Source organism: Alligator sinensis, unplaced genomic scaffold, assembly GCF_000455745.1.
Source record: "Alligator sinensis unplaced genomic scaffold, ASM45574v1 scaffold1457_1, whole genome shotgun sequence".
Classification (NCBI taxonomy): domain Eukaryota; kingdom Metazoa; phylum Chordata; order Crocodylia; family Alligatoridae; genus Alligator; species Alligator sinensis.
Genome location: NW_005842845.1, coordinates 332,037 through 357,871, shown reverse-complemented (window position 1 = coordinate 357,871; position 25,835 = coordinate 332,037). Strand labels below are relative to the sequence as shown.

The window sequence follows — 25,835 nt, the reverse complement described above, 5'->3', positions numbered from 1 at the left end:
TATACTTTGCATGTTATGCATGTCTATAGTTGCGGTGATCTTGTGACATGGCGTAAGCTTTATAAGCATGACTGTCGGATTGTTTCATTGCCTTTAAGTAATGAAACCATGAGCATGCTATCCAGCTCATCCCGGATGAGGATCCTGTGGTTGCTGTGTGTAATACATAGGGAAATGGGAGGCCTGGTTATATGTTTCTGGATCTGCTTCCTTTGGCATGGGAGAAGCACCTATCCATTGTCACCTAAAATGTGAATGGACATGCCTGATGCTCTGTTGGCTGCTGGGTGGTTTAACTTATAAAAATCATAATGAAGTAAGGCTGGAAGGGACCTCAAGAGATTATCTACTCCAACTGGGGATTAAACCTGCAACTTTTTGGTGTTGGTTGCACCACTCTCTAACCAACTGATCTAAACGCTGCCTCTGTCTTGTATGAGAACTGCTTGCTTCATTTTTGCACCAAAATTTGACCCAAAAAACCTTGCCTGCCTATATCCTTAGACCAACACGGCTACAGCCAAAACCTCAAAACAAGGAAGAGACACTTGTGCATGGGTACTGACAGGGCTGCAGAGATTATCAGGACATTGTGAGCATCTGCAGAGGCTCTCAAAGCAAATTGGGGCAAATTGTCAGACTCGAAGCTTCAGGGATGCCTTTGGACACCTGCTTATGGTAAGCAAATAGAACAAAAATAACTAAGAAGAGCTTTTGAATACAAGGTATTCTTCCTCAGGTCTCAATGCATTGCATTAGAAAGCCTGTCCGAGTCCATCCCAACCATGCAGGTGGTCCAATAAAAGATATCACCTGCAAAAATCCATGCCTCTCACCTATTTCCTGGACCATCACAGCTGCATCACTTGAACGCTAGTATGAAAGAGTTTCCGAAGTGGCTACCAAAAATGTCCACTAGAGGGAACTGCATGTTAGACAGTTGAATTGCAGATCGTCCAGGAGACTGCCAGCATCTACAGATAACCTTCAGTGCTAGCGTGGGGGAAAGTACAAAAAACCAATTAAGACACATTTTGGTACCCTGATTTTTTTTTTGATTTTTTTTTTTTTAATTTGGTCTCTGTCACCTGGGTCTATTGCTTTAAGAGCATCCAGGATTTGTTGTTCACATGGGGCCACACTTTTCATGTTGTGCATGTTGTTGGCTGAAGAGAGCAGCAGCATCCAGTTCAGAGACCTTGTCTTCACTTTATGTTGCTGTAGTTAGATCTCTACCCCCAATTCAAGCATGGCAGTGTCTTTAAGTTGATTTGGTTGACCCAAGTTGGGGTACAAGTTCCTAGGAGGTATTTAAGCATCTAAACTTCTATTTATTTCAATAGGATATGTGTGGGTGACTTCAGTTAACTCGGAAGTGACATGCTTCGTGCAAACCGTCAAGCCGTTGTAGGGCAAGATTGTACGCCACGCTTTTTGCCCTAAGACCCTTGAGATACAAAGCTGGCAAGAGTTCCTCTAGTGCAGTCGCTGACCTGTAAGCCCAGATCCCTGTTGTGTTTGGGAGAGCAGGGCGAGAGAAGCCTGCTGTGCCTGCCTCCATGGGCACTGAACTCTCAGAAGAGCTGTCAAATCCTCCCTGAGTTCTGCTCGTGGAGCCTGGTCCCTTGGGTATGGGATTTCTTAGAGAGATAAGAACTTGTTTTCTCTGGAAAGTTTCAGGGGAAATTTAAGATACTAGTTTGACTCAATTTGAAAACCCAAGGGCACAAATCCCATAGGTAACGAATGCACTTGCTCATCAGAGAGCTGTGGGAAAGCTTCCTGTGGGATTGCTGCAGCTCACTTCTCCTACCCACTCAAATGCCTGTTCCCAGTTGCTGCTGCAGTCTGGACCCACATGAATACAGCAACTACCGACTAAAGAGAGTGCAGTGGGCCCAGTTGTGGGAGAAGGGGCAGGAGAGCTTGGGAACCCCCTCACCAAAATAAATTACAACACCCAAAGGTCATTCAGCATCATAGGATCTTGGTAAATTGGGCATGATTTATCCTAGGAATTGCTGGGGGTAGAGTTCATGCGGATGGAGCTGTTTTCACATTTGAAACACTTTGAGATTTTTTTTCCATATTTCCCCCCACCTCTTTGCTGTGAAAACTGCATGCATATGTGTAAATGTTTGTATGCACATGTTTATGTGGATAGGATCTGTGTACATCTTTATGTGGGTTATACATATAAGGGTGTAGTCTGAGTCTGTGCCTGTGGCTGTGTTGTCTGTAGACAGATCTATTCCGTTTCTGTATTGTACGTGAGAGCTATGCTGCAAAAACTTTCAGGCTGCAAAGCTAGGCACCTGGGTGTTCCTGTCAGCGCTGGATCTGCAATGAGTCCTTCCCAGGATTACAGCAATCCTTTGGTGCCCCTTTGGGGTGGAGTTTGCAGTCGGAGGAGGTTGGAACAGGAAGGGCAGGGGAAGATGGGCACCATGCAAGAATTCATTTTTGCAACCATTATCTTCCATGGGGAGAAGGGACAGCCAGGGATAGGAAATCTTACATCAGGTGTGCATGGTCCACTTCCCAGCCAGGAGCTAGCAGCATGACAGGGATGCCCAAGAACAAGAATGAAAGGGTTCTGATATCGGGCACGGCATGTAGAAGAAGGCTGGGTTTGCCTGTGGGACTGGCTGCTTCAGTCTGTCCCTGAGGTGGGACTGATGAGCACAGGGGAACTGGCAGAAGGAGAGACAAAGCCACTTTGGCACCAGCTTCTGTCTCATCCTTGATCAGGACTGTCTTTATGGGGTGGGAAGGGAGAACAGGATTTGAGACCTCTTGCTTCCTCCCCTTCCCACCCCACCAAGGTTGCCCGAGTCCTAAAAGTCATTCTTGCCTGGCATCCGTTCAATAGCTATTGTGCACAACTAGTTGCTGTCTCAGCCTAGCGAAATAGGCACTCGCCTCCACTGGCAGCCTCATCATAGAGGCCACAGACAGTTCCCCTTTTCCCACCTTCAGAGCAGAGGTGGCAGAAGCTGTGTGTCAAAGAGCCACCCTACCCTCGCTGCCATGTTTGCAACTGCACTTCAGTGATGTCTGGGCACCTAACGCATTTTAGGCTGCTCTGAAAATCATCCTAGCCTTGAGTGCTCGAAGCCCCTTGAATGGAAGGGGCAGGGTAAGGCAAAATCATTTATTAGGGTTCATCGCTCAGTCAATAATCACAAATATACTTCAGTTCAATGCAAGCACTTTTCATCCTATGGGAGGAGAAACAGCAGTTCTCCCTGTGGCTGTTGCCCTACCTCAGTAACACTTCCGATGGACAACGTACGGCCCAATGTCATTGTACTGCTCCTTTTGAATCCAGCAGGCCTGGAAGTTCTTCAGGGAAGCCAGGATGGAGCCTCCGGTCCAGACCGAAAACTTCCTCAGGGGCACAGCAGAGACTCTAACCTTGGCACTAGATGGCAAATGCCGAAGGAGCTCGCTGGTAAACCTCTTTTCCAGCCCATTAAAGAGAGATGACCCTCCACAGAGAAAGATGTTCTGGTACATGTCTCCCCTGGCCTCTTCTGGGACCTTACTCAAGCTTCTCTGGGCCATGTTATGGACACCCACAAAAGAAATCCCAGGCAACTTAGGAGGGGTGAATAGCATTTCTGGGCATTGGAATCGCTCTTTCCCCAGGCTGATGACGTGGCCATCTGGTAGCTGGAAGTCTACCACGTAGTCCTTCCTGGGGAGATGACATTCTCTCTCAAAGTTCGCAGCGACATAGCAGCACTTATGCTTGATGTCTTCCACAATGTGCGTCATCCTCTCGGTAAACACGTGCCCCGAGTCATTGAGAAGCTTCATCAGGAAGGAAGTCATGTGAGATCCAGCAATATCCATTCTCTCAATGGCATGCGGTAAGTTGTAGCCCTGATGGACTGGAACAGTGTGGGTCACTGCATAGCCACTATCTACCACCAAGCCACTTATCTTACCATGAGCATAAACTGACAAGACGGAGTGGTAAGCAATGTACATGCCTGGAGAGTTCAGAGACTCAAACACCACCTCGACCATCTTCTCTCTGTTGGTAGTAGGGCTGAGTGGTGGGGCTGACATCCAGAGGGCATGGTCTTCTGGGCGGACCTGCAGATCATGATAGAACATGTGTCGCCAAAGGACTTCTGCTGCCTCCCAGTCTATGATGATGCCATTTCTCACGGGCTCAATAACTTCAACATCTGGCTGCGTTCGGGCTCTCTCTCCTACAAAAGTGTCTGGTCTGGCGCCCCGCAACTTGAATGACCGCTGTGTTGGGCGGCCCACCCACGAACCAAGGACAGATTTGGGGTTCTGCTGCCCAGCAAACCCTGCTTTACAGCATCCTGTGCCTGTATCTATCACAACTGCCCCTGTTCTCTGCATAACCGTGGGGTGTCTCTCGGGGGAATTCAACCTGCCTGTAGTGGCTCTTCTGTCTTCTGAAAATCCTCTGCCCTTCTGATAGTGCTCTGAAGAGCGTGCTTCAGATCGTAAAGAAGGGCTTCTTGTCTGTAGACTCCCCGGTCTTGAACTCATTGATTGTGGAGTCATTGTTCCGATCCTCATTGGTTTGGGGGTTATTGGCATTGGACTGGACTGTCTTGACCAGCCTGTTCTTGGGCTGTAGAAAGACCTTGCAGCGGAGACAAAACGTGTCTCTGGAGGCAGTGGCTTATATAGGAGGGACCAGGTCTGTGGCTCTTCATGGTCGTCGTAGAGAGAACTGTGACATCACTCCAGCATCTGCCATGATGCTGCTGTTTGCACGGGGTACCTTGGTCACAATGGATGATGCATTTTCCACCGAAGGATCAAGTGGCTCGAGTGTTATGCCCTTTTGCCTTTTTGTTCTCTGGGCTTGTTCCTTCTCACCTCTCCCTCTAATCTGAAATGTGGCATTTTGTTCCTCTCTTGCTTCTCTTCCCACCCCAAACCATTCCTATTCCATCTCCCATGGTACTTACTAAAACTTAAACTGTTCAAGTCTTGTACTTTAGGATAAACCTGAACATTGGATTAATTAGCCTTTGGGCAAAAGGAACTTGTGAAAGACATTCCAATCCCTTGGAAGTGCTTTGCACTGGCATCCATGTCCGCTTTGGTAGCAAAATGTTAATGTAATAAATCAAAGTGGCGACCCATTAATGTTATATTGGGATCATGGCTACGTGTGAAAGACATGCTCCACCATTTTATGGTATTGAGCAAGGGTCTTCAGTGCCAAGTCTGGTGTCATCAAAGGGGAAGGAGGTATCTATCTTTTGATTTATTTTTTTTTTGAGTGTCCCAGCCCAAAGACTTGGGTTTCTGCTGCTGAAGTCAGCTGAAAGCTCTTCTAAGTTGTTAGAGGGGAGGGAGGCCTTTTACTTGGAGTCTACCCTGGAAAGGACACGCAACCAGAGAGCTAAGAGCAAGTTTTCCAAGGGCTTGATTGTATCTGCTTCTTTAATCCATTGTCTCAAAGCCAGATTTTTAGAGGGGTTTATATTTTTGATCCTCTTGAAAATCATTACTAGGCTTCTATCTGACCTTGCAACATAATATCAGATGGTTAACCAAGGCTCTGCATTCATGGGAAACTTATGAGGAATAAACCACAGCTATCCTTGTTACTGGGCAAAGCTGATACCTCCCAGAGGTTGGAAGGAGACACCTGGAATATCCTGGAAAACAAGGTCTCCAGTGAGCTTTCCAGGAGTTCCCATTTTGGTCAGCTTTTTTGTGGTTGTATGTGGAGATGTTGGCTTTCTAGTTCAGCCTTTGTCCTTCAGAGCCCGGGAACATGTTACATTTGGGCACAATTATTGTGTTTAATTGCACCATAAGTGGCAACCGTGCCACATGTAGGCCTTCATTGAGGTGCCACAAAATGGCAAACCAGCCATACAGATGTTCCACATTGTTGGCATCAATCCTGGACAGTCTGGCTGGGGGCAGGTCTGGGTCTCCAGTGGGCCATGGGGGCTGCCCCAGGGCTGGTGCTGACAATAAGCTGATTTTTTTTTTTTTTTTTTTTAATTTTTTTTTTTGGCACCAGTGACCAGGGCAGTCCCGGGTCCCAACCAGGCCTGGGGCTGCCCTGCAGGCTCTTCTAGCAAGGGGAGCTGAGGAGGTTTCCCCCTCTCCCTTCCCCACCCCACCAAGAAGTTTAAGCTCCCATACCCAAATTCTTCTGCACCCAGTAGCTCTCACGTGGCTTCTGGCCATAGTGTTATTGGGATCTGTCCCCAGTCCCAAGTGTCTGTATCCTGCTATGCACACATGGCACGGCCAGACATGCGATTGCTTGGATGAGGGGGTCAGATCCCAACATGCAGTCATTTTAATGTGGGCCGGCAGCCTCAGCAGAAGTTAGCATTGCATCAATGGGACACTTGTAAGGGCTGCATCAGACCTGCTGCTCATAGCACAGATCACCAGGTGTCACTCTTGTAGCACCAGTAGCAGCAGCTGTAGCCGGAAAAGATGGAATTATTTCGGGGACAAAGCACTGCTGGCCTTCTCGTTGTTCTAGAAGAGTGAATATGTCACGCTAATTTTGTACCGGTGACGTGCACCAGAGCCAGAACTCTGGAGGTAAAGTTATTTATTGAAGTAGCAGCTAGAAGCCATTGCATTGTAAATGCAGGGGGGGAAAGTGGAAAGCGCTTATCTCTATTCAGAGTTTATAATCTAAAGGAGCAGGATGAACATGGGTGGGGGGGGGGACACCAGAGGAAGTGACTTGTCCAAGGTCATATGGTAGATCGGAAAGGGGAATCGAATAAATGTCATATTGTCCTGTCCACTGGCTACTGCTGCCCTTCATAGGCTCTTCTACTGAACCACAGCAAAGTCTCTTGTGGGCAGCAGCATTGCAAGTTCCCTCCATGCCTTCATATAAGACCCGAGAGACCCTGTTTAAGGCGTGGGGAAGGACTGTTGGCTCCCATCCTTTTGAAGGGCCTCTCAGACTCTGAGCAGCATTGCCAAATCTGCAGAATGGCCAGAGGAACCACAGCTCTTCTCGCCCTTCTTAGTTCATAGAGTCCTAGAAATTGAGGGTTGGACGGGACCTCAGGAGGTCATCGATTGTAGCCCAGCCCCTGTTGGCAGTGGTTTGCATCAGGCAAAATTAATCTTGGTGAGGCTGGGACTGGTGATTGATGGGTGAGGACTGCCATAGCTCATTAGCCTCCCAGGTGCCCTTGGTGTCACTCTACAGCAATAAAACCCATAGCACGTTGAAACCAGAATTACATAACTCTCTGTTGCAAAGCAAAGGCATCGCTGTCATTGTGCTCCCCAGCTCAAGTTCTTGTGGCCAGACCCCACTCTGTCTTAAGTTTATCATTACACCTGGTGGGGGGGGGGGGGGGGGGGTGATTTGCATTTGTGATCCCAAAAGCATCACTGCGACTATTTGCCATTCTTTCCTTGTATTGCTTTTTGTGTCTAACATCAGACCTGGCCTGCAAAAAAATGGCAAATACAGGCTTGGAATCACCATAGCTGTATCTACATTTGCTATTAACATGCCACAATAAACTCTGGCACAGTTTATGCCAGAATTAGCTGTGCCTGGGACCGCAGCACTTTGAGCTGGGGTGGAGCAGCCCCTGGCTGGCAGGAGGCTTGTGGGGGTCAGCCCCGGGATCCAGGTGGCAGAGAGGCTGGCTGGGGCACAAGGGTGCTAAAGTGCAGGGCTAGGTGGCAGGCAACCTGCCACGCTTTTTAGCGTCCTCATGCTCCAGCCATCCACTGTCACTGTCTACATGCGTGTTTTGGTGCATGTAATTACTCTGCTGTAAGATAGTACTGTACCTAATACCCTATGGCAGAGTTAATTAACTTACTGCACCCTAATACCAGCACATGTGTAGATGGTGATGCTTTACTGCAGAGCTAATTAATGTACTCTACACACTAAAGCGCATATAGATATAGATATAGATATATAGATGCACCCCCTGTTGCCTCTCTGTGCCTCCATCTACAAAGTGGGGATAACGCTGCTTTGAGATAATCAAGTGCGTGTTTGCTCTGTAAGAGCTGGTGTTGCATTTTGCAATCTACTCAACAGTGTTCTTCATCTAATTCACCCAATTTACTTGTTGCTGCAGCTTGGGCTGGCAGCTGCTTTGATGTGTTGCCATAGAACAGGAGTGCAGCAGTGATGCCATCAGTGCTCAGCAAGGTGTGGAAGTGATAGGAGCTGGAGCACCGTGTCTGTGCACACAGCCTGGGAGATCTTGGGCATCTGTGCTGCGGCAAAGGTACTTCCAGGATCTCTCTTCTGTGTTGCAGCTGGCTTGGGTGGGCTGTGGATCTGGAAGCCGGATCGCTTCACATCTGTGACTTCAGTCTGGGCTGTGTGAATGAGTGACTTATTTGACGTGGGCCTGACCTATTCCCTGACTCTGCCCCTGCTAGTGGCAAGTAAAAGGTGCAGCTGCGCTGGGAACAAGGGAAGGCAAATCAATGCAACAGATTTAACTTCTCAAACAGATGTAGCCAACAGGAGCATTTCTCCTTCCACCTGCTCCTTCACTCACCAGAGGGACAAAGTGGCTCATTTACGTTCAAGGAGAGTTGGTCGTTCCTAACAATGGGATTTACCCAGCTGGGTGAGACTACTGTCTTTTCCTGCCTGGTATCCTGCCTTCAGCTGCGGTAAATGCACAATGCTTTGGAAGGTGGCCTGATGTCGTAATTATGGCACACAGTTGTCCACATCTTTATGGACTTTCTTCCAGACCCCCATTTGCCCTAGGCTGGTTTATGCTCTAAATCTTGAGGATTTATGTTCCTTGTGTGATAGATATCCAGGGTCAAATCCACTATACAGCTAGAATGAGTATCCTCAAATCCAGTTCCTTAGTCAACATGTTAGATAAGGGTGGCCTGCACATGAAATCATAGTGCACTTCTCTCTCCTCTTTGCTTTCTCTTTTGTTGTTGGCCACTCTCCAATCCCCTCTTGTTAGGATTGGGTGCCATACCTCAAACGTGAAATTCTCTAGCAGCTCATGACCTCTGCCATATTGTTGTATGTGGTGATAAAGAGGTGGGCTTTGTGGTGTGGAATTGGCCAACATGAGACGTATTTTCTGCACCAAAACAGAGAGAGGATTATTTGCCAAAGCTGCAAAAGTCTTACCATTGCCTGGCCATAATACTCATTTATTTTCCTTTTTTCCTTCTAATTTCTTCCATCCTGGGAAGATGGCAGAAGAAGGCTCTGGATTATCTCTTGCAGTCGGCCACCTCTAACCAAAATGAAGATGAGCCATTGTTTGTCTCTCTCCTCCAGAGACCTGAGGGTTGCGCGTAGCTGGATTCAGCACTGATTTGGGACTGGTGTTCTCCTGTGATCCGCAAGCAGTCGCGGCATTAGAAGTATTGGTGCCAGCATAGTAGCTGTTGTCTTTGCTGGCACACCGCAGATCAAACTGGAGACCACCAGTCTACAGGCATGAACTGCTATGCCTCCCCTGCCCCCCATTATGGAGCTACAACACACTCCCATCCTCCGTGACTTGGCCATGGAACAAGACGACACACAAACTCCCCCAACCTGTCCTGTCTGAGGTATCGTGGTTGTATGCCGGAGCAACCCCTCTATGGGCGCCTGTACACACCACGGGTTTTAATCCACATTAAATTGAATAGGTTTATCGAATTTAAACTTGCTTATTTGGGTGCATTGTATCCGTGTTTACACGCGTTAGGTTTTCAACTGAATTAAGCTGGGTCCCTGGCCAGCACCACAGGAAAGCAGGATGGTCTGGCGCTGCCTGCCCATGCCCTGGCACGCAGCTGTGGAAGCAGGGAGCCAGCAAACCACAGGATAAAATGGAAAAAGGTGGAAGCAATTTGAAAGTGAAAGCAATTCAAAGGGGTGAACTGGGGGGGGGGGGGAAAGTCGCAGTGCCATCTGGTGAACAAAGAGGCTCAATACACGTCTTTGAGTGCCTGTGGGTTTGCATGCAATGAATCCATGGACACGCCACTTTAATTCCCGGCAAGCCAAACTAAACTATGCCTGAGGAGTTTTAGTTTAATGCACAAGAAATGCTTTTAAAGCATTAGGCAATCCCGTTCATGGAAGCATACATGCAGTTGCAGCACATGCAAGGGAAAAAATTGTGGTGTGTACATGAGTGGAGACTGTCGGCAATTCCAACCAGTGACTGGCCTCCCCTGTTATCCCAGCATACGTGGTGACAAGAGGACAGGTTTGCTGAGAGTAATGGCTAGAGCACGTAGGTCTTGGGGTCTGCTAGCCTTACTCAAAGGTTCAAAGCAAAGCTATGCCAGCCAAGCTGCTTCCAACTTGATTCCTTTCCAGTGAGATTAGGTTTGTTGCCCATCTAAGGCAAGTACACCTCCTTCCATCCTCGTGGGAGCTGGCTGAGAGTTTAATCCAAATAATAGGTAGTATCTGATGAAAAATAGCAAACAATTTTTTCCCCCAGCAAATTCTCATTCTGGCTAAAATCCAAAAAACTGGGGGGAAAATTGTATTTTGGTGGGGGGAAAAAAATCTTAGCAGTCAGTAAAACATTTTGGGCTTTTGTTGTGAAAGCCAGCTGCAGATTAGTAAGATATGACACAGTAAGGCTTTACCTTCTCCAATGGCTGTGGGTTGTTTGAGTGGGGGCCCTAGTATAAAAGCCTTTGCATGTAGCGCCTGCAGTGTTGTGGAAGTGTTTGTAGTAATGTGGTAACACTTCAGGCAAGGGCCCTATTTTGGATAACGGTGTGATCTAGCGGGTGACAAGGTTCCTTGGGTGAATTTGATATCTTTTATTAGACCAACCCAAATGGTTGGAGAATAGTTATTAAGCAAGCTTTCGGGTTCAAAAACCCTTCGTCAGGCTAAGGAAGTTTCAGCAGTTGGTGTGTGCTCTTCCAGTGGGTGAAGCACTAGACAGTGGTGCAGGAGATCTGGGTTTTCTGCCTAGTTTGACTGGTGTACTGAGATGAGGAGAATCTCCCTGCCTCTGTTTCCCCATCTGTAAAATGGAGATGCTGATTTTTGAGCTCCTTTGTAAACTACTTTTTGATCTGAAGATGAACATCGTTCTGGGGGTTAGGACAGCATTGGCAATATCTATGTTCTGCACATGCACAGTGATGTATCATTTTACCCAAAGAGGTTATAATTAAAGCAAGGGATTATGGGAAGAGGAATAGAGTCCTCGAGTAGGTTAGAGTCAGCACCCAGGATTTCTGACTTGCAAGCCACCGCACTTGCCCCAGCCTGGCTACCCTTTTCTCAGCATTGTTCATTGTATTGATTATTTTTACTATGCTGCTAATTGTTTGGTCTGGCGCGCTATGAGCAGAGCTTAGAGTGACGGACGCAGAAATGTCATTGTGAACAAGAAGTCATCCAGGGGTTGTGCTTTGATAGCACAACCTGTGAACAGGAAGAGTTACGGTTTCTTCCTACATTGCACAACCTACTGGCTGAGGTGTGGCTGGGCCTGGTGTCCTCGGATGGAACAAATCAGCTCAAACTAGAGGGGCAGCAATAAAAAAAAATAAATAAAAAAGAGATGTTTGTGATCAGCCAGAAGGATTTGTGGTATAGAAACAGGTGTGACTGGCCCTACCTTTATTTGCTGTGGCCCAGTAGCTAGTCCTTCAGAGCAAGAATAATCCTACAATGTGCCAGGGTAGTTGGGCCACTTTGCAAATGGAGGTTGGAGGACATGCCTTCCCACCCTTCAAACTAGTAGCATAACTAAAGAAGCAGGGAGCATATAGCCCCAGGTGCTGACTCAGGGGAGAAGAGGGCACCAAAAAAGCAGCTACCAGCACGGCTCATCCAGCCACTGCTGCCACCAGCAGTCCAGTGACAGCTGCTGGCCCATGCACCGCTGCTACCCAGGGCTCTGAACTGCCCAGTTCCACTTCTGCTTCAAGCTATCATGCTATGCTCTGAAGGTCAAACTAGCAGTCAGAGCTGCATGTGCGGTGCTACGTTCCCCTTGCTCCACTACCTGTGCATGAGAGGGATGAAGTGAGAGACGGGAGAATGAAGTGGTTTAGGTCCTGGGGCAGAGTTGCAGCTCAAGGCAGTCCCAGGTGCATTAGAGAGGACTGCTGGTTCTCAAGCCAGCTGAGTGTCTCCCCTATACTTCGTTGCTCTGACTCATTAGTGCTGGTGATAACCCTTGAATTCAAGCTCTCTGCATTCAGCTCCTAGACGAAGCTGGTCCACGATGTGCTGCCAAAAGATGTCTGCACACCTGAAAAACAGGAGGAGACAGAAGAGTCCAGAATCCTGAATAACCGCAGTGCTCAAACACGTCTTCCCTTTACTCTCTGGGTAGAAACCTCATTTGTAGAGGGGGGATGTTACAGAAATGTGTTTCTAATAGAGGTGCACCAGTACATTGGTCCAATATCGGATCAGCACTGATATAAAGGGAATTGACTGTATCAGAAATCAGCCTGATGTGGGCAATAATTTGGCTGATAAATGCCTGTGCATGCATGCAGCCGCAGTGCAGCACATAGACAGCGAGGAGCACAGCCCGGCAGCTTGAAGAGCTGCGAGAAGCTGGTAAGTCTGTTGTGGTAGAAGGGGAGGGGGGGCAGATCAATGCTGTCACGGTGAGGGAGGGAGTGGGGCTGGGGCAGGTGCTGCCTAGCTGGCCCGGGGTGTGGGGCAGCCATGGCAGCATGGCGGGGGGGAGGTGTGTGCCCCCAGATCTGCATGGGGCAGGGTGGGGTGCAGCTGTGGGCTGGGGCTGTGCCGAGCTCTTCCCGGTGCATGGGGGAGTGGGGGGGTTGGGACGGAGCTGCACTTAGGGCAGATGGCAGTGGTGCTGGGAAGGGGGGCTATGGTGAATATTGGGGTGGCTGCAGCCCCCTTCCAGCACCACCGCTGCCTGCCCCGAGCGCAGCCCAGCCCGGTACCCACCGGGAAGAGCCTGGCAAAGCCCTGGCTCCAGCCTGCACCCCTGCTCCACCCCACATGGATCCAGGGGCACATCCCCCCACTCCCCCATGCCCTCCTGGGGTGCATGCAGCAGCTGGAGCACCCTCCAGGTGAGGTGCACCTCTGTCCTGTGTCCTGTCCCGCCCCACTCCTCCCTCACTGCAGGGGTCTTGATCTGCCCCCTCCCCTTCCAACACAACAGACTTACCAGCTGCATGCAGCTCTTCAAGCTTCGGACTGCGTATCAGAAATCATATTGTATCAGCCAATATGCCTCTAAAAACCTGCTATTGGTATTGGCCCCCAAAATCTCTATCAGTGCACCCCTAGCTTCCAACCAACAGAAAGGGGACAGGACACGTGACTACAATAATAACCCCTTTTGAACCGTGTCCTGGAGCCCCAAGGATACTCATCAAATGGTTGAAGGTACAACAGGCCTGAATCTGTTTATCCTAAAGCCCTTTGAACCATCCTGGCTATGCATAGTGGCCTTCACGTGGTTGGGAACCGGCTCCTAGGACTCCCACTGCTCACTACCCCCAACAAGGCTATTCCTTGGCTGTATGGGGCAGGAGCTGACTCTTGTTCCCAGCTTCTGGCATAGGATCAGGCTGGGGTAGGCAGAGGTGTGACGGAAGTATTCGTTGCTTGCCAAAGCTCAGATGGAAGCTTATAAGTTAGAGCTGTGAATAAAAAGGACACAAACCAGGGAGGAAGGTAGGCTCAGGGATCAAGGATGTGAGTTTTGGGAGGCTCTTGTCCCCATTCTGCCACAGGATGCCCAGGTCAAGTCACTTAACTCCCATCCGCAGCTCAGTCCCTTAGTTGTGAAAGGGGGACATTTCTTTGAGTGGGTAGCTGAAAACTTTTAGCTGCATTGGTGGTTTCTGCTAGGAGAAATTTGGCCTTGCCCAGCCAGCCTTTGGCTCAGAAAAGCATGCTGCTCTTGGCTTGTCCTCTGGGCCCTGTTCCTAGCACTGTTCACACTTGCCTTTGCACATTTGGCTTGCCTTCACTCCTCCTGTGCAACAAACACAGGGGGGCAAGTGGGACACCACCCTCAGCTGCCAACTTGGTGGGGGAGGGAGGGTGCAAAAAGAGCCACAGCCACTACCAACACCCCATGAGCAGCAGCCTCCCAGGGCGTTCAAAGGCCCGGTTTCACTGCGGCTTCTGTGGCATTTTCCTGCCTCCTTTACACAGACCCACCTCTGTTCAAATGATACCCGGTGAAGCCGTTCACCCCGGGAGAACAAGTTCCAGGCCTGCTATTCATAACCTTCTCCTGGGCGGTGGCTGGTGCCTGCATGAACAGAGGCTGCTCTTGTTTCCCAAAGGAACTTAACTGTTTCTCTCTCCTCTTTTCTCCTGCCATCCCTTTTTCCATTCCCCTTCCCCCCCTCCCCAGTTTCATTGCAGTTTAACTCCATCCACCTCCCTCCCAACAAAGAGGAGTTAGGGGAATGAGACACTTGGACCCCATGGTAGATGTATCTGTATCGCAGAACAGCTTTGAGCCTTCATTAGTTGATACCAGAGCCTGGGCAGGCTCCTTCAGGACCCGTCATTTGGTGTCTCTGGTTTGTTTGTTTTTTGCCTCTGCCTCAAATCTAACCCCAGCGGTCTTTCTTGCCCACGTGCAGGGGGTTGGACCCGATGACCTGTAAGGTCCCTTCCAGCCCCTAACAACTATGAAATGCAGAGAACTGGGTCCCGTCTCATGGCTTTATAGGCATAAATGCCTCCAACTTGCTTTATTGCTTCACCCACTTCAGATGCCACCCGCTCTCTGAAATGTTGCGCCTTAGGGAAGTAAAGAGCGTAGAATAAAATCCCTGTAATCTAGCTTGGCAATTCAATTTAGTTAAATATGCATCCAACACTGGGCCCCAAGGAGCTTGTCTGTCTGCCGAGGAGGCATGCGACACAAGGGAAATTTTTAAACCCTTGTTTTTGAGCTATTCGGGAAGTTACAAGCAGCTCTACCCCACAAATAATAGTGGGAAAAATCCTTTGTGACCAAAATTCTCCGTGTAGGATCTCAGCCAAGCAAGGAAATCTGCTTTTGAGGATGTTGGTGGAAATCCATTGAGGGCTTTAATTATAATAAAAGCTTGAGGGGGCAGGGGAGAGGGGGGTGGCAATGGAGAGAGAGGTTTTTTAACACCCTTAGTAAGACGCATTTAATATTCTTTCTTGTTTACACATAACTGGGAACCAGTTTAGCTTTCAACATTTGACATCTTCACTCAGGGCCAATCATTTTTGCTAACTTAGAAGTAATTAAAGTAATCAAGCTATACTGCAGTATTTCCTAGGAGCCCTAGTCCTGGCCCAGTTCTCCATTGTGTTGGGGGCTGTGCAAAAGCAGAGCAAATGGACAGTCCCTGCTCCAAGAGGTTTGAAATCAGATTATGCTTAGCTTATAATAGGAGCTTTCTTCATGCAGCGCTGGTAACCCCAAGTGTTCAACCTGCACAAGGCAAGAACCCCTAAACCCTATGCATTTTTTTTTTTTAATTAAAAAAATAAAGTATTTTATATTTGCCTTATTGGCTTTCTAACTATTGTAGTGACCATCAGGGAGGCAGCTTCCCCTGCAAATACAACACTAGAAGTTTCCCCCTATAAATATAGATTTTTTTTTTTTCACTTTGCCCAAGTCTAGAATGACGCCAAATATTGCAAAATTGTCACTAAAATCCAGAAAGCTGGTAACAGTGAGTTTAAAGCCGTGGTTTTCAACCTGTGGTCTGTGGACTGCTGGGGTCAGCAGACTAAGTGGTCTATGAAAGATGACCAAGGCTGAATTAACCCTTTAGTGGGCCCTAGGCAAACCAATTTAATAGATTTCATAGACATTAGGGCTGGAAGGGACCCCGTAAGATCATTGGGTCCGGCCCCCTGATCCTGATGCACACCCCTTCTGTACTTATAGGCTGCCACCAGGTCACCCTGGAGCCTGCGCTTCTCCAGGCTGAAGAGTCCCATAGCTCTCAGCCTCTCTTTATAAGGCCTGTTCTCCTGTCCTCTGATCATGCACATGACTCTCCTCTGGACTCTTTCAAGCTTCTCCACATCCTTCCTAAATTGTGGAGCCCAGAATTGGATGCCGTACTCCAGCTGCAGCCTCACCAAGGCTGAGTACAACAGGAGGATGACATCCTGGGACTTGCTCGAGATGCAGCAGTAGATGCAAGCCAGCTGTGGTATCACGTTGGTGGCTCATGTTCCCCAGCCATCGGACTGTGGAGTAGTCGAGGCCTCAACTGCCCAATTTTTCCATGAGTCCGGTCAAGCAAGTCAGCCATTCTGGCTGAGAAGAGCTGCTTCCCCAGTGGAGTGAGGTGGAGGTCGTCTCTTCCCAACAGACCACTGCCTCTCTCTCTCTCTCTGAAAAGCAGACCATGGTCGTAGAAGCCGAAGCCTTCACGGTGGCACCAGCACAGGAGTCTTATATTTACTGCCTTGATTCGTCTCTCCCTCCTCTGCCCATGACCCATAACCGGAAGGATTGAGGAAAAAACCACCTGTGCCCCCAATCCCCTGAGCCCTGCTCCCAGAGCCCTCTAGCCAACTTCTTGGGCCCCTACTTAATACTGTATATTTATGTTACTATTTTCACTCAATTATAATATGTAAAATATGCACAACTGGGTCCCTTCTTCACTTAGGGCCCTAGGCAGGCAAGTGCTTAGTTTGCCTACGTGTTAATCCTATGCATTAGGTAAGGGCCCATGAGTTTGTTTGCCTAGGGCTCACTGAAAGGTTAATCCAGCCCTGCTTACAATTCAAAGGGATCACACCTCCCTTTAACATTTTTTAGAGGTCTGCAAATGAAAAAAGGTAGCAAACCACTGGTTTAGACTATTTACAAAGGCAGCCCATGATGCCAGGTTAACTTTAAGATGTGAGCAGTTCTTTTGCGCAGGTGTAACATTAGGCATGTGCATAAGCTCTTGTGGCATGGGCGCCTGCGCTTCGCGTGTGCATGGTGATAACCTTTTTCTCCATCCGGGAGTTAGGCTGCTGCATCTGTCCCAGGAGAGATCTATGCATTGATTTAATTTCAAGCCTGCGAAGAGATCGCTGTTAGCCAATGGGGCTATTCTTATTTCTAAATGAATTCCCTGATTAGCCCTGTCTGCTCTTTGTCAGCGAGGATGGAGCTGAGCCCTGGATGTGATACAAACCAAGGGGCTGCTGGCAATGCTGCTGTATGCCTTTTCTTGAGTCGAGAGGCTCTTTGGCTGGAGAAGCCCACCCAGCATGTGTCCAGGGCAGACTCCTTTGTGGCAGCACTTAGTCACCCAGAAACGCTAGAGCACCCCTTGCTCCATCATGGGTCCTAGTTCTGCATGGGGTAGCTCAGCTGTTCTCAAGGTCTCTGTGCAGAGAGGGTGGGGACGCCTGATGGGCAGGAAGGAGAGGTCTTGCAATCATTTCTGACAGGTTAAAAAGACGCATCAACCTGTTGTCAGCGCGGTCCAGTGATACCTGCTTGTAGGTGCCTACAGGTCAGGAGACGCTTTTGTGTCATCGCGCTATGCCCAGCATTGCACGGATTGCCGTGTTGTGTAAGATAACGTCTTTTCTCCCATCCACTCTGTGTGATCGGCTGGCAGAGGGAAACTTGCAGTCCTGTTGTGCTGTGCTGGGGGCTGTATTTTTTTTGCCTATTGATTAGATGTATATGCCACGGGGGAAGGTCACAGTAAGGATGGTAAAGGGGGGAAGTGATTGTAGTGCGTCACAATCTCAGGTTGCTACAAGGGCATCGTTCCTCTGGGCCAGTAAGGCCTGTGTTGTGTCCTGTGAACCAGCTGCTGAAAGAGCCCCGGGCACCTGCCCTTTTGGGAGGAGGCAGTGCACAGGCAGACTTGCTTGCCAAGAGGTGAAAGCGGGGATCAGAACATCTCTAATCCGACTGTGGCTCTAGGAGGAAGTTCAAGCGATTTTTTTTTTTTGCTTCAGGCTGGCTGGGGAGAAGGGAGCGTCCTTGGCAGGACAAATGCTGGGTGTTGCTAGCCAAACAGAGCGGCCTTCCAAGATCAGCAGCGTGCTTTCACAAATCAAGCTGATCCTTGCATGCAGCGAGTTCCCTCTCTGGCAGGGAGCATGAGGGTAATGGACCTACCTGGAGAAGCAATGCAATAACCAGGGTTGATTGAATGCAGCGAGCAAGCAGAGACAGACACCAATTATGAGGGAGACTGCAGAAGGAAGGAGCATAGCACCTGGCCCTTCACCAAGGACAGTCACCTGTGCCTGCTTCTTTAACTTTGTGTGTGGCATGCCTGGATCCTGTTCCAGGTGCTGTATTGTCAGATGTTTTAAGCTCTGCAATCACTGCCTCATTCCCCTCCCAAGCAAGGAATCACTGCCAGGCTTTCCCCCTTTTGCTAAGCGCTTCTTGCACATTAACACAAGAACTGAGCTGCTTCTTTAATGTTCAGCATGGTTTTTATGTTTTGAGGTTTTACCTTGCAGCCAGTCACCTTTAGTGTTTGGACCTAATGTCTATAGTAGCAGGAGAGTGGCCAAAATCTGGAACAGGCTGCCAAGAGAGGTGGTACTATCACCTAACTTGGAGGTCTTCAAGAGAAGACTAGATGGGCACCTGGCTGGGGTTGTCTGACCTTGGTCCTTTTCCTGCCTAGGGAAGGGGGGTCAGACACAATCCTTTAGGGTCCCTTCTGACTCTACAGTCTGTGAGAGTCCGAAGTCAATAAATCAAGTAACTGTGGGCAGCGCTTCCCTGGCAGACTGTGCACACGGCCAGCTGGAACATCCCTCTTCCCCTCCAAACATCTGTGTTGGGCGACGTGGAACTTGGGACCCCCAGAAGTCATCAGTCCAATCCCTGCTTGAGAGAGGCTCATCCCCTCCACACCATCCCATACAAGTCCTTGTCTAACCTAGTCATAAAACTACACTATCAACCTTGCTGCACAACCACAAGACTTATTGCCCCAAGACACCAAAAGCATCCTAAAATGCCGCTTGGTAAAACTCTTGGTGATACCAGTGGTACTTAATTCCCAAAGTCAGGCAGGTGGAAAGGCCTGAATAGAGAAAGCAGAGGAAGGTCATTGTTGGTGTATCTGTTTCTCTGTCCACACTATAATCCAGGGAGTGACTGCAGACCCATCTGACCTGGGTAGGGGTAGTGGTGAAGCTGAGCAGGCACAGATGCAAGTGTGGGCTCTCTGTTGAAGAAGTACTAGTCACCAGGGTTTGGGGTGCATTGGAAGTCATGCTGCCATGGCTTTGCTGCTCTGGTACTGGAAATGTCTGGACTAGAGCATGGGTCAGGGTCTGCATGTTGCAATCCCTCCTGAGGGTGATGTGGAGGTCTCTAGAGAAGTGTTTTATGTAGAGGAACACCTCCCTCTGGTATCCGAGGCCTGGCTCCTGGTGTGGTAGGTGACACGCTTGCATTCAAACACATCTCCGTTCACCCTGGAGGGGTTGTGATGCAGGGGTCTGCGTTCTTTCTATTGTCACCTGAGACCTGTGCTGCTTGCTTAAAAAGAAAAAAATCAAAACTTCTAGGAAAAAAACAGAAGCCTTCTCCACCCAGTGCACCAGAAATCATGCCTGCATCATGCTGACCAAGAAAGTCACTCCCCCTTGAATTTGCTGGGGCTGTGCACTCTCTACAAGAGCACTGCATTGACTAAATTGTGGCATACAAGTAGCTTGAGACGAGGACCCATTGTGCATGCATGTTTAAATGTACTGGGAGAGAGACTTTGCACCAAATAGCTTCCAGCCTAAGTAGGCTTCAAAAGGCAAGAGCTGGGAGGACAGGAAGCAATGCCACAGCAATTGGACCAGACCTGGAGGCAGGCTAGTATCAGAGCCAGGGACGAGAACTGAGGATCCCGAGTCGGCTTGCGCTTTTTTGAGTGTGTTCCTGGAACATGGGGTGGGCCTGGAGGTGACTTGTTCAATGGACTAGGTCCCTCAAGTGACATGCACAATCCTTGCTGTGCTCTGCTCTGCTCCGCGGGGGACAGCCTTCGATTTTTTTAAATGGCATTTCATGAAAATCGCCCAAAATTATGTTACTGGAACGGTGCAAAAGGTCTTCCAAGTGCACGAAGCGCTAAGGTCCCTTTGCAAACACCTCTTGGCCTTTCTTACCGACAGTGCTGCGTTTTGAAACCCCTGGTTTGTTTGTGGTGGAGCCAATAAACAGGTGAACAAATAATCCTCTGGATGTAAAGTTTTAATCTGTGCTTGGAAATTGGGCCCAGGCAATGGATGGGAGCCAAGCTGCTATTGTCTGTTTGTTCCACACCAAAGGTGTAAAGGAAGTTTGACTGGCCAAGTGAAAATGTCAGCCGCAATGGAAAGATTCAAGCACCTGGACTAATTGCAGTTCTGTGCGCTTGAACTCTCCACTGTCCTGTGAATGGAATTGTTCGTTTAATTATAGCATCACATCATTACAGAGCCCTGGGCTTAATTCATTTTCCTACGAGCAGCATCGTCTGTGGCAAGGTACTGTGCTCCAGTGCAGCTGTCATTTCTAGAGGAAAAGAAATGCCTGGTAGTTTCCAGGATTGACTATCGTTTTCCACCTTTTGGAAACAACAGCATCTCGACAGAGCTTGGGAGGCACCACCCTGGAGAAGCATTGCCTTTTCATGGGAAACCCTTTTCCATCCTGTTTGGGGATTGAATTTGCTCCAGAGATTTCAGCTCTGCATGCGATTTGGGCACTGAGATAAAGACTCGGGTCCTAGCAGCTCCAATTTGACAGTATCACAAGATTTCCATGAGAGCTAAATACACGTCGTGCACCCAGCATGTCCAGCTCTTTGGAAAACCTGGCCCCAGGGTGTGTGTGTTTGGGGGGGCAGGGGGGTGCTGAGCCCTTGAAGACCTGGCCTGGAGCTTTTGTGGGAAATCTGTCCTATGGAACAAAATGCAAAGGGAAGACCATTTGTTTCATGTTGTTTTACTAGCGGACAATTCAATTGCAACAGATCTGGCTTCGTGAAATAGCATCAGGTTTAATTATGGGGTATCTTGGTTGGTTTGGGGCAAGCAATCAGAAATCTCGACAGCAGGGTCATGGCATTGAATAAATCCCTTAAGCCTTGGGATGGACGTTGCTGTTGGAGCAGTTGAAAACAAAGAGCTTTTCACTCCTCTTGAGCTTGATTGGTTTCCGGAAGGGCTTATGTGACGGGATCGCTGGTAGTTGCAGGGAAGTGGACTCCGTGACCTGGAGGCCTTTCAGGCCTATGTTCCTGTCTAGGGCATGAGAGTGACTGGCAGATGAGAAGATCCTTCAGCCTTTCAAAAGACTGAGCCCTTCCTTGGCTAGAAGTCAGCGTGCTCAACCTTCTGCAAGGCTGAAGGACTCCTTGGAGCTCCCGGTGCTACTTGGAGTGGGACATGCAGGAGCAAACTCTTCTCCCTCACCTTTTACTTGGTACTTTCTAATCGGACTCACTATTGCAGGGGCGGGCAATTATTTTGGGCGGAGGGCCACTTACTGAGTTTTGGCAAGCCATCGAGGGCCGCATGACAGGCAGCCCAGGGCAGATAAATATTAATTTTCTACATTTTTTAGGGGCCCCGTGGGCTGGATAGAATGGCCTGGCGGGGCGCATCTGGTCCCCGGGCCACATTTTGCCCACCCCTGCACTAATGCAATAGAATATAACAGCCTTTACATGGAGCCCGCTGGCACTTCCAACGAGCTGCAGTAGAGATGGGGAAGGCTGTATCCAACTAGACTTGCACAGGGATTTGGGGAGGCAAGAAAGACACAGTGACTCAGAATCTGTCTGGGACAGGGCAGTTAATGCTCATGTCCTTCAAGAAAGGTTCACGGGGGCTTAGTGACCAGCACTTGCTTTTTGATGTCGGCTGACACCACCTAAAGCAAGAGTCCGTTCTGTCCCGAGTCGTGTTGTTGATCTTTGAATGAAGATGTCAAGTTAGAGACAGTATTTCAGTCTGCTATCGCACTTAAGGGTGCCAAAGCAGACCTCTCGCAACACCCTTCATGGCTTTCCTGGTCTGTGAAATAAAGGATTGGGGTTTTAGGTAGAATTGGTTGGTGCTACAGAAGAGAAGTAGTGCCCAGTGCCAGGCCTGGGCATTTGTTCTGAAGTCTTGCATCTCCATAATACACTTGAATTTCAGTTGCTGTGTGAGTATAGGGTTTTAAACCATTGGTGTGGGTTGTTCTTCACTGACAGCCATGGTTGTTCTGAAAGGTCACCCAAGGCTCTCCTTTTTAGTAAATACTGTCTTGAATTACTTACTGCCAGTAAGAAGAAGGGGCCCAGTTTGAGGAGACAAGATGCTGGGAGATCCTCCATCTGATCAGGTCTACCGGCTCGGCATAGAGCTGCTCAGCACTGAAATGCTGCAGAGTGCAAATATACCTGTTTGCTGAGAAATGATGCCAGACTGCACTGCACCCAGACAGCTCTCAAACTGGTTGAGAGAGAAGGTGGCTGATGAGACAGGCACTTAATTATGTAGAAAATGAATTGGATGCCCTGTCATGGCTGGCTGGAATCTGTCCTAATATTTGGGGTTGTGTTGTTGCTGCAAAAAAGCCTCTCTTCCCTCTCCACCAATGGCATACTTTTGCTATTCTGCTATAAAATCCTAGTGGAAGCAGGACTGTAGTAACCACGATGTAGCTAGGAGAGGTGAATGCCATACCCCTGTCTCTTGTTGGCCTTACCTGTCTGCATTAGGGTAAGAACCAGAGTTTTATCTTTGCTAAGACTGTATAGCAGGACAACAACTGCCTAATGCATGTTAGTTATTCTTCTATAGAAAAACCCACCTGTTTTGCAGTGAAGATATAGCCTGAGCTGGTAGTGACTGAGCTGTTACCATCTGAGATGAGGACTCTCAATTTTTTTAACTCTTACCGGACACATTGACATCACCAGACCCAGCCCAGTGGTGTTTACAAGCTGGTTCTCACTACCCAAAAGACTCTTCTGGCCTCTCTGCACCATCTCCAAGGGAGAGACAGCAGAGTATCCAAATATCGACTTGGGAGAATCCCTTCTTTGTTCTTGTGCTGTTTTGTCAACCCTGTAAATACTGATGCTGCATCCAATGGCAAGGTCATTGCTTGCCTGGTAGCAAAGGCCTTTCCAAGCTAGCCAGCTCTTTGCTGCATAGCTGCCCAAAGGCACCAGGAGAACTTGCCTTTTATAGTGGTCCGTCCTTTGCAACAGGCCTAGGGTAGACGGAGTACTCCAAAGCACCTGTATGTGTAAAGTATCTGGCACTCCTTGTCCCAGTGCATCGTACAGTATGTATTGCACATCTTTTTCCATTTTGCAAATGTCTTTTTTTTTTTTAATTCATAGGTTCACAGAACTTAAAGCTAGGAGTAGATCATTACTTTACCTACTCTGATCTTCTGTATAGCACAGACTGTGTCACCTAGGTAAGGAGCCCAGTCATTTGGCTAAAGCATGTCTTGCAGACGCATGTTCAGTCTTGATCTGAAGACATCAAGACATACAGAATCTACACCCAGGGGAGTTCACGCGATGCCTTTGAAGAAAGGTGCTTTTGCTATATTAAAATGCACTTTGTTGGACTGGGTTCAGCCTACCAAGCAATTCAGATAGCTCTAAATCAGGACTGTCTCGGGCAGTGTTTCTTAATCTTTTAAGTAGCAAGTACCCTCTAACTTCTGAAAATTTTAATAAATCCTGAATTTTCCAGGGGATTTTAAATTTACAGACTAATGTGTGCCATATGTTGGAAGAAGGGCTGTGTATATAAGGCCGTGATATGACAGATGTCTGATCTGGTGTGGGTAGGGTTGCCACCTTTTACACCTGGGCTAGAGGTGATGTTGGCCAAAGCTAGGAGAGCTGAACCCAGTGCTGCACACCAAAGTATTACTGGGGAATTTAAAGTGCCGCCTCAGATTGAGAAACTACGGTCTAGAGGGTTTCTAAGGCTAGTTAGGGCCATATTTAAACATTTTCTTTTATGGGAAGCCTGCCCAAAGGACTACTGAGCACAGCAGCTGTGGCACCCAGCCAAAAGCCTGCTTTGCAAAGTGATATTTAGGTGCTAAATAAAAGAAACTCCCAGTCTCATTGGAATGATTCCCGATTTATTTCTTTATTAATTTCAGGATGGATGCTATACCACAGATTGAAAGACATAGGGCAACTGTTTCACAAATCCACAAAGCATTACAGTTATCAAAGCATCTTTAAATGTCACTCCTGGCATTATTTAAAATATAAAATTACTTTTCTCATTTGTTTAAAAATATATACAAATATATATTTTCAATTCTAAAGCAAGAAAAAAACAGAATTAAAGTGCTTTATCTTGGTTTCATTCATGTCCGATAGTCATTCCCTAAAATACCATAAGTTAGTATCATTTTAAGCTCTCTCCAAAAAACATAATACTGAGCAGCCCTCTGGGCTGCATTGCCCTACAGTTCTTCACCGTTGTATTTATTTATTTTTTAGATATTTGCTCGAAGTACCGCAGTGCATAAAATATGAATAAATGTCTTTTTCCTAATACAACTGCATTGCTGGCAGTTGTCCACGGTATAAAATAATTGCTGAAGTGCAAAGACCTACTGCATTAAGATAAAAGAGAAAGGTGTTGTCTCAGGCCAGTCATAATTTACTATGGGACAAGTAGGGAGAAATGCTCCAGAAGCTGTAAACATATATTTTTTTTCTTCCCTCATTGAGAAGCATGCTTCTGATGACCTGGAGTTCATCTCTGTGCTGCCTCAATGCATTTTCCTCAAGTCCAGATGTGGAAAGTAGATTCCATACATGCCCTGTTGGACCTCGTACATGTTTCCCTTCCTTTGCAGGCAAAAGGCAATCTAGTGGAAAGAGCAACGCAAATGAGAAAAGCACGATCCTCCCTCTTGCCTTTTATCTGAGGCCAAGCATTTCATGATGTGAATAGATAACCTGATTCCCACTTTACGACTCGGGCAGAGCTTCCCAGTTGCAACCCCGAGACCTTTTCTCAGCTTGCTGGTCTGAACGGCTGTCAGGCCCCTTCTTGTACATCCGACTACAATCGTGTGATGTTTTCTAAGCAGCACTTCTTCATCTAAGTGCATCATACAAAAACTAGCTGTAGAGCTGAGCAGACGGGACAGTAGAAAGAAGATGCTTTCCACTCCACCCTGAAACTATTACTATTAACCTCAGTGAGGGATTAAAAAAGGATCTGCTCCCATTCTGTATGGGATGCAGAGGGGCACAGGCCTGTCCTTGATGGATGCTCATAAAAGTCTGTGAATGGGAAGAAGTCGGTGCAATCCCTAGAGTTAGGGGTATCTTCTGTTTGTTCCTTGTCTTCTGTACCCCATTACCTCTGTGTCCTAATCATTGTGCAGGGATTTACTGGCACATGCAAACACATTTTTAAGAAGAGCAAGGAAAAGAAGCCCCAAAATACAGCCGTCTTGTCCTCTGGGGGCTAACATCACATCTACTTTCCTTTCTTTTGCCATATCCATCTATCTATCTACCCCCCAGATGTGGTAGTCATCCACCTTGGCGAACTTCAAGACATGTCTTCACACCCATCTTGTTGGGGTCATCTGACCCCAGCAGTCTTTCCTGCCCAAGTGCAGAGGGCCTGGGCCCGGTGATCTGTAAGGGCCCCTCCAGTAACAACTATGAAACTATATGTCTCCATGTCCATGGAGATATTCTTCCGTCGTCTCCCCCAGTAAGCCAATCATGGGTCGCACTTTTCTCTTACTCGGGTGTCGAATGCACGTCATTCGTGAAAGCCACATATGTGACGCAGGGAGGATTTGCCCCCAAACCTTGACTGTTTTCCAGTCCATGTTTCAACCTACTCTGAGTTCACTCTTTGCTCCTGTTCCCAA

The 25,835-nt window shown here is 48.2% G+C and overlaps 2 protein-coding genes and 1 long non-coding RNA gene across 3 annotated transcripts in view; 1 reads left to right on the top strand and 2 right to left on the bottom strand.

Annotated features, from left to right (window-relative positions):
* Window positions 1–9,615, top strand: part of LOC102378736 — a 32,985-nt gene extending 23,370 nt beyond the window's left edge. Inside the window, exon 3 of the long non-coding RNA XR_325143.1 lies at window positions 9,205–9,615. This is a non-coding gene — a long non-coding RNA (uncharacterized LOC102378736). The remainder of the gene's footprint in view (window positions 1–9,204) is intronic.
* ACTL9 (actin like 9) lies at window positions 3,268–4,587 on the bottom strand. The gene has a single exon (XM_006035495.2). The coding sequence runs from the start codon at window positions 4,585–4,587 to the stop codon at window positions 3,268–3,270; it is 1,320 nt and encodes a 439-aa protein (XP_006035557.2).
* A 14,679-nt stretch (window positions 9,616–24,294) lies between the features above and the next one.
* Window positions 24,295–25,835, bottom strand: part of MUC16 (mucin 16, cell surface associated) — a 27,204-nt gene continuing 25,663 nt past the window's right edge. The window contains exon 37 of the mRNA XM_025191643.1: window positions 24,295–24,809. Coding sequence (XP_025047428.1) covers window positions 24,711–24,809 — 99 coding nt within the window. The 3' untranslated portion in view covers window positions 24,295–24,710. The remainder of the gene's footprint in view (window positions 24,810–25,835) is intronic.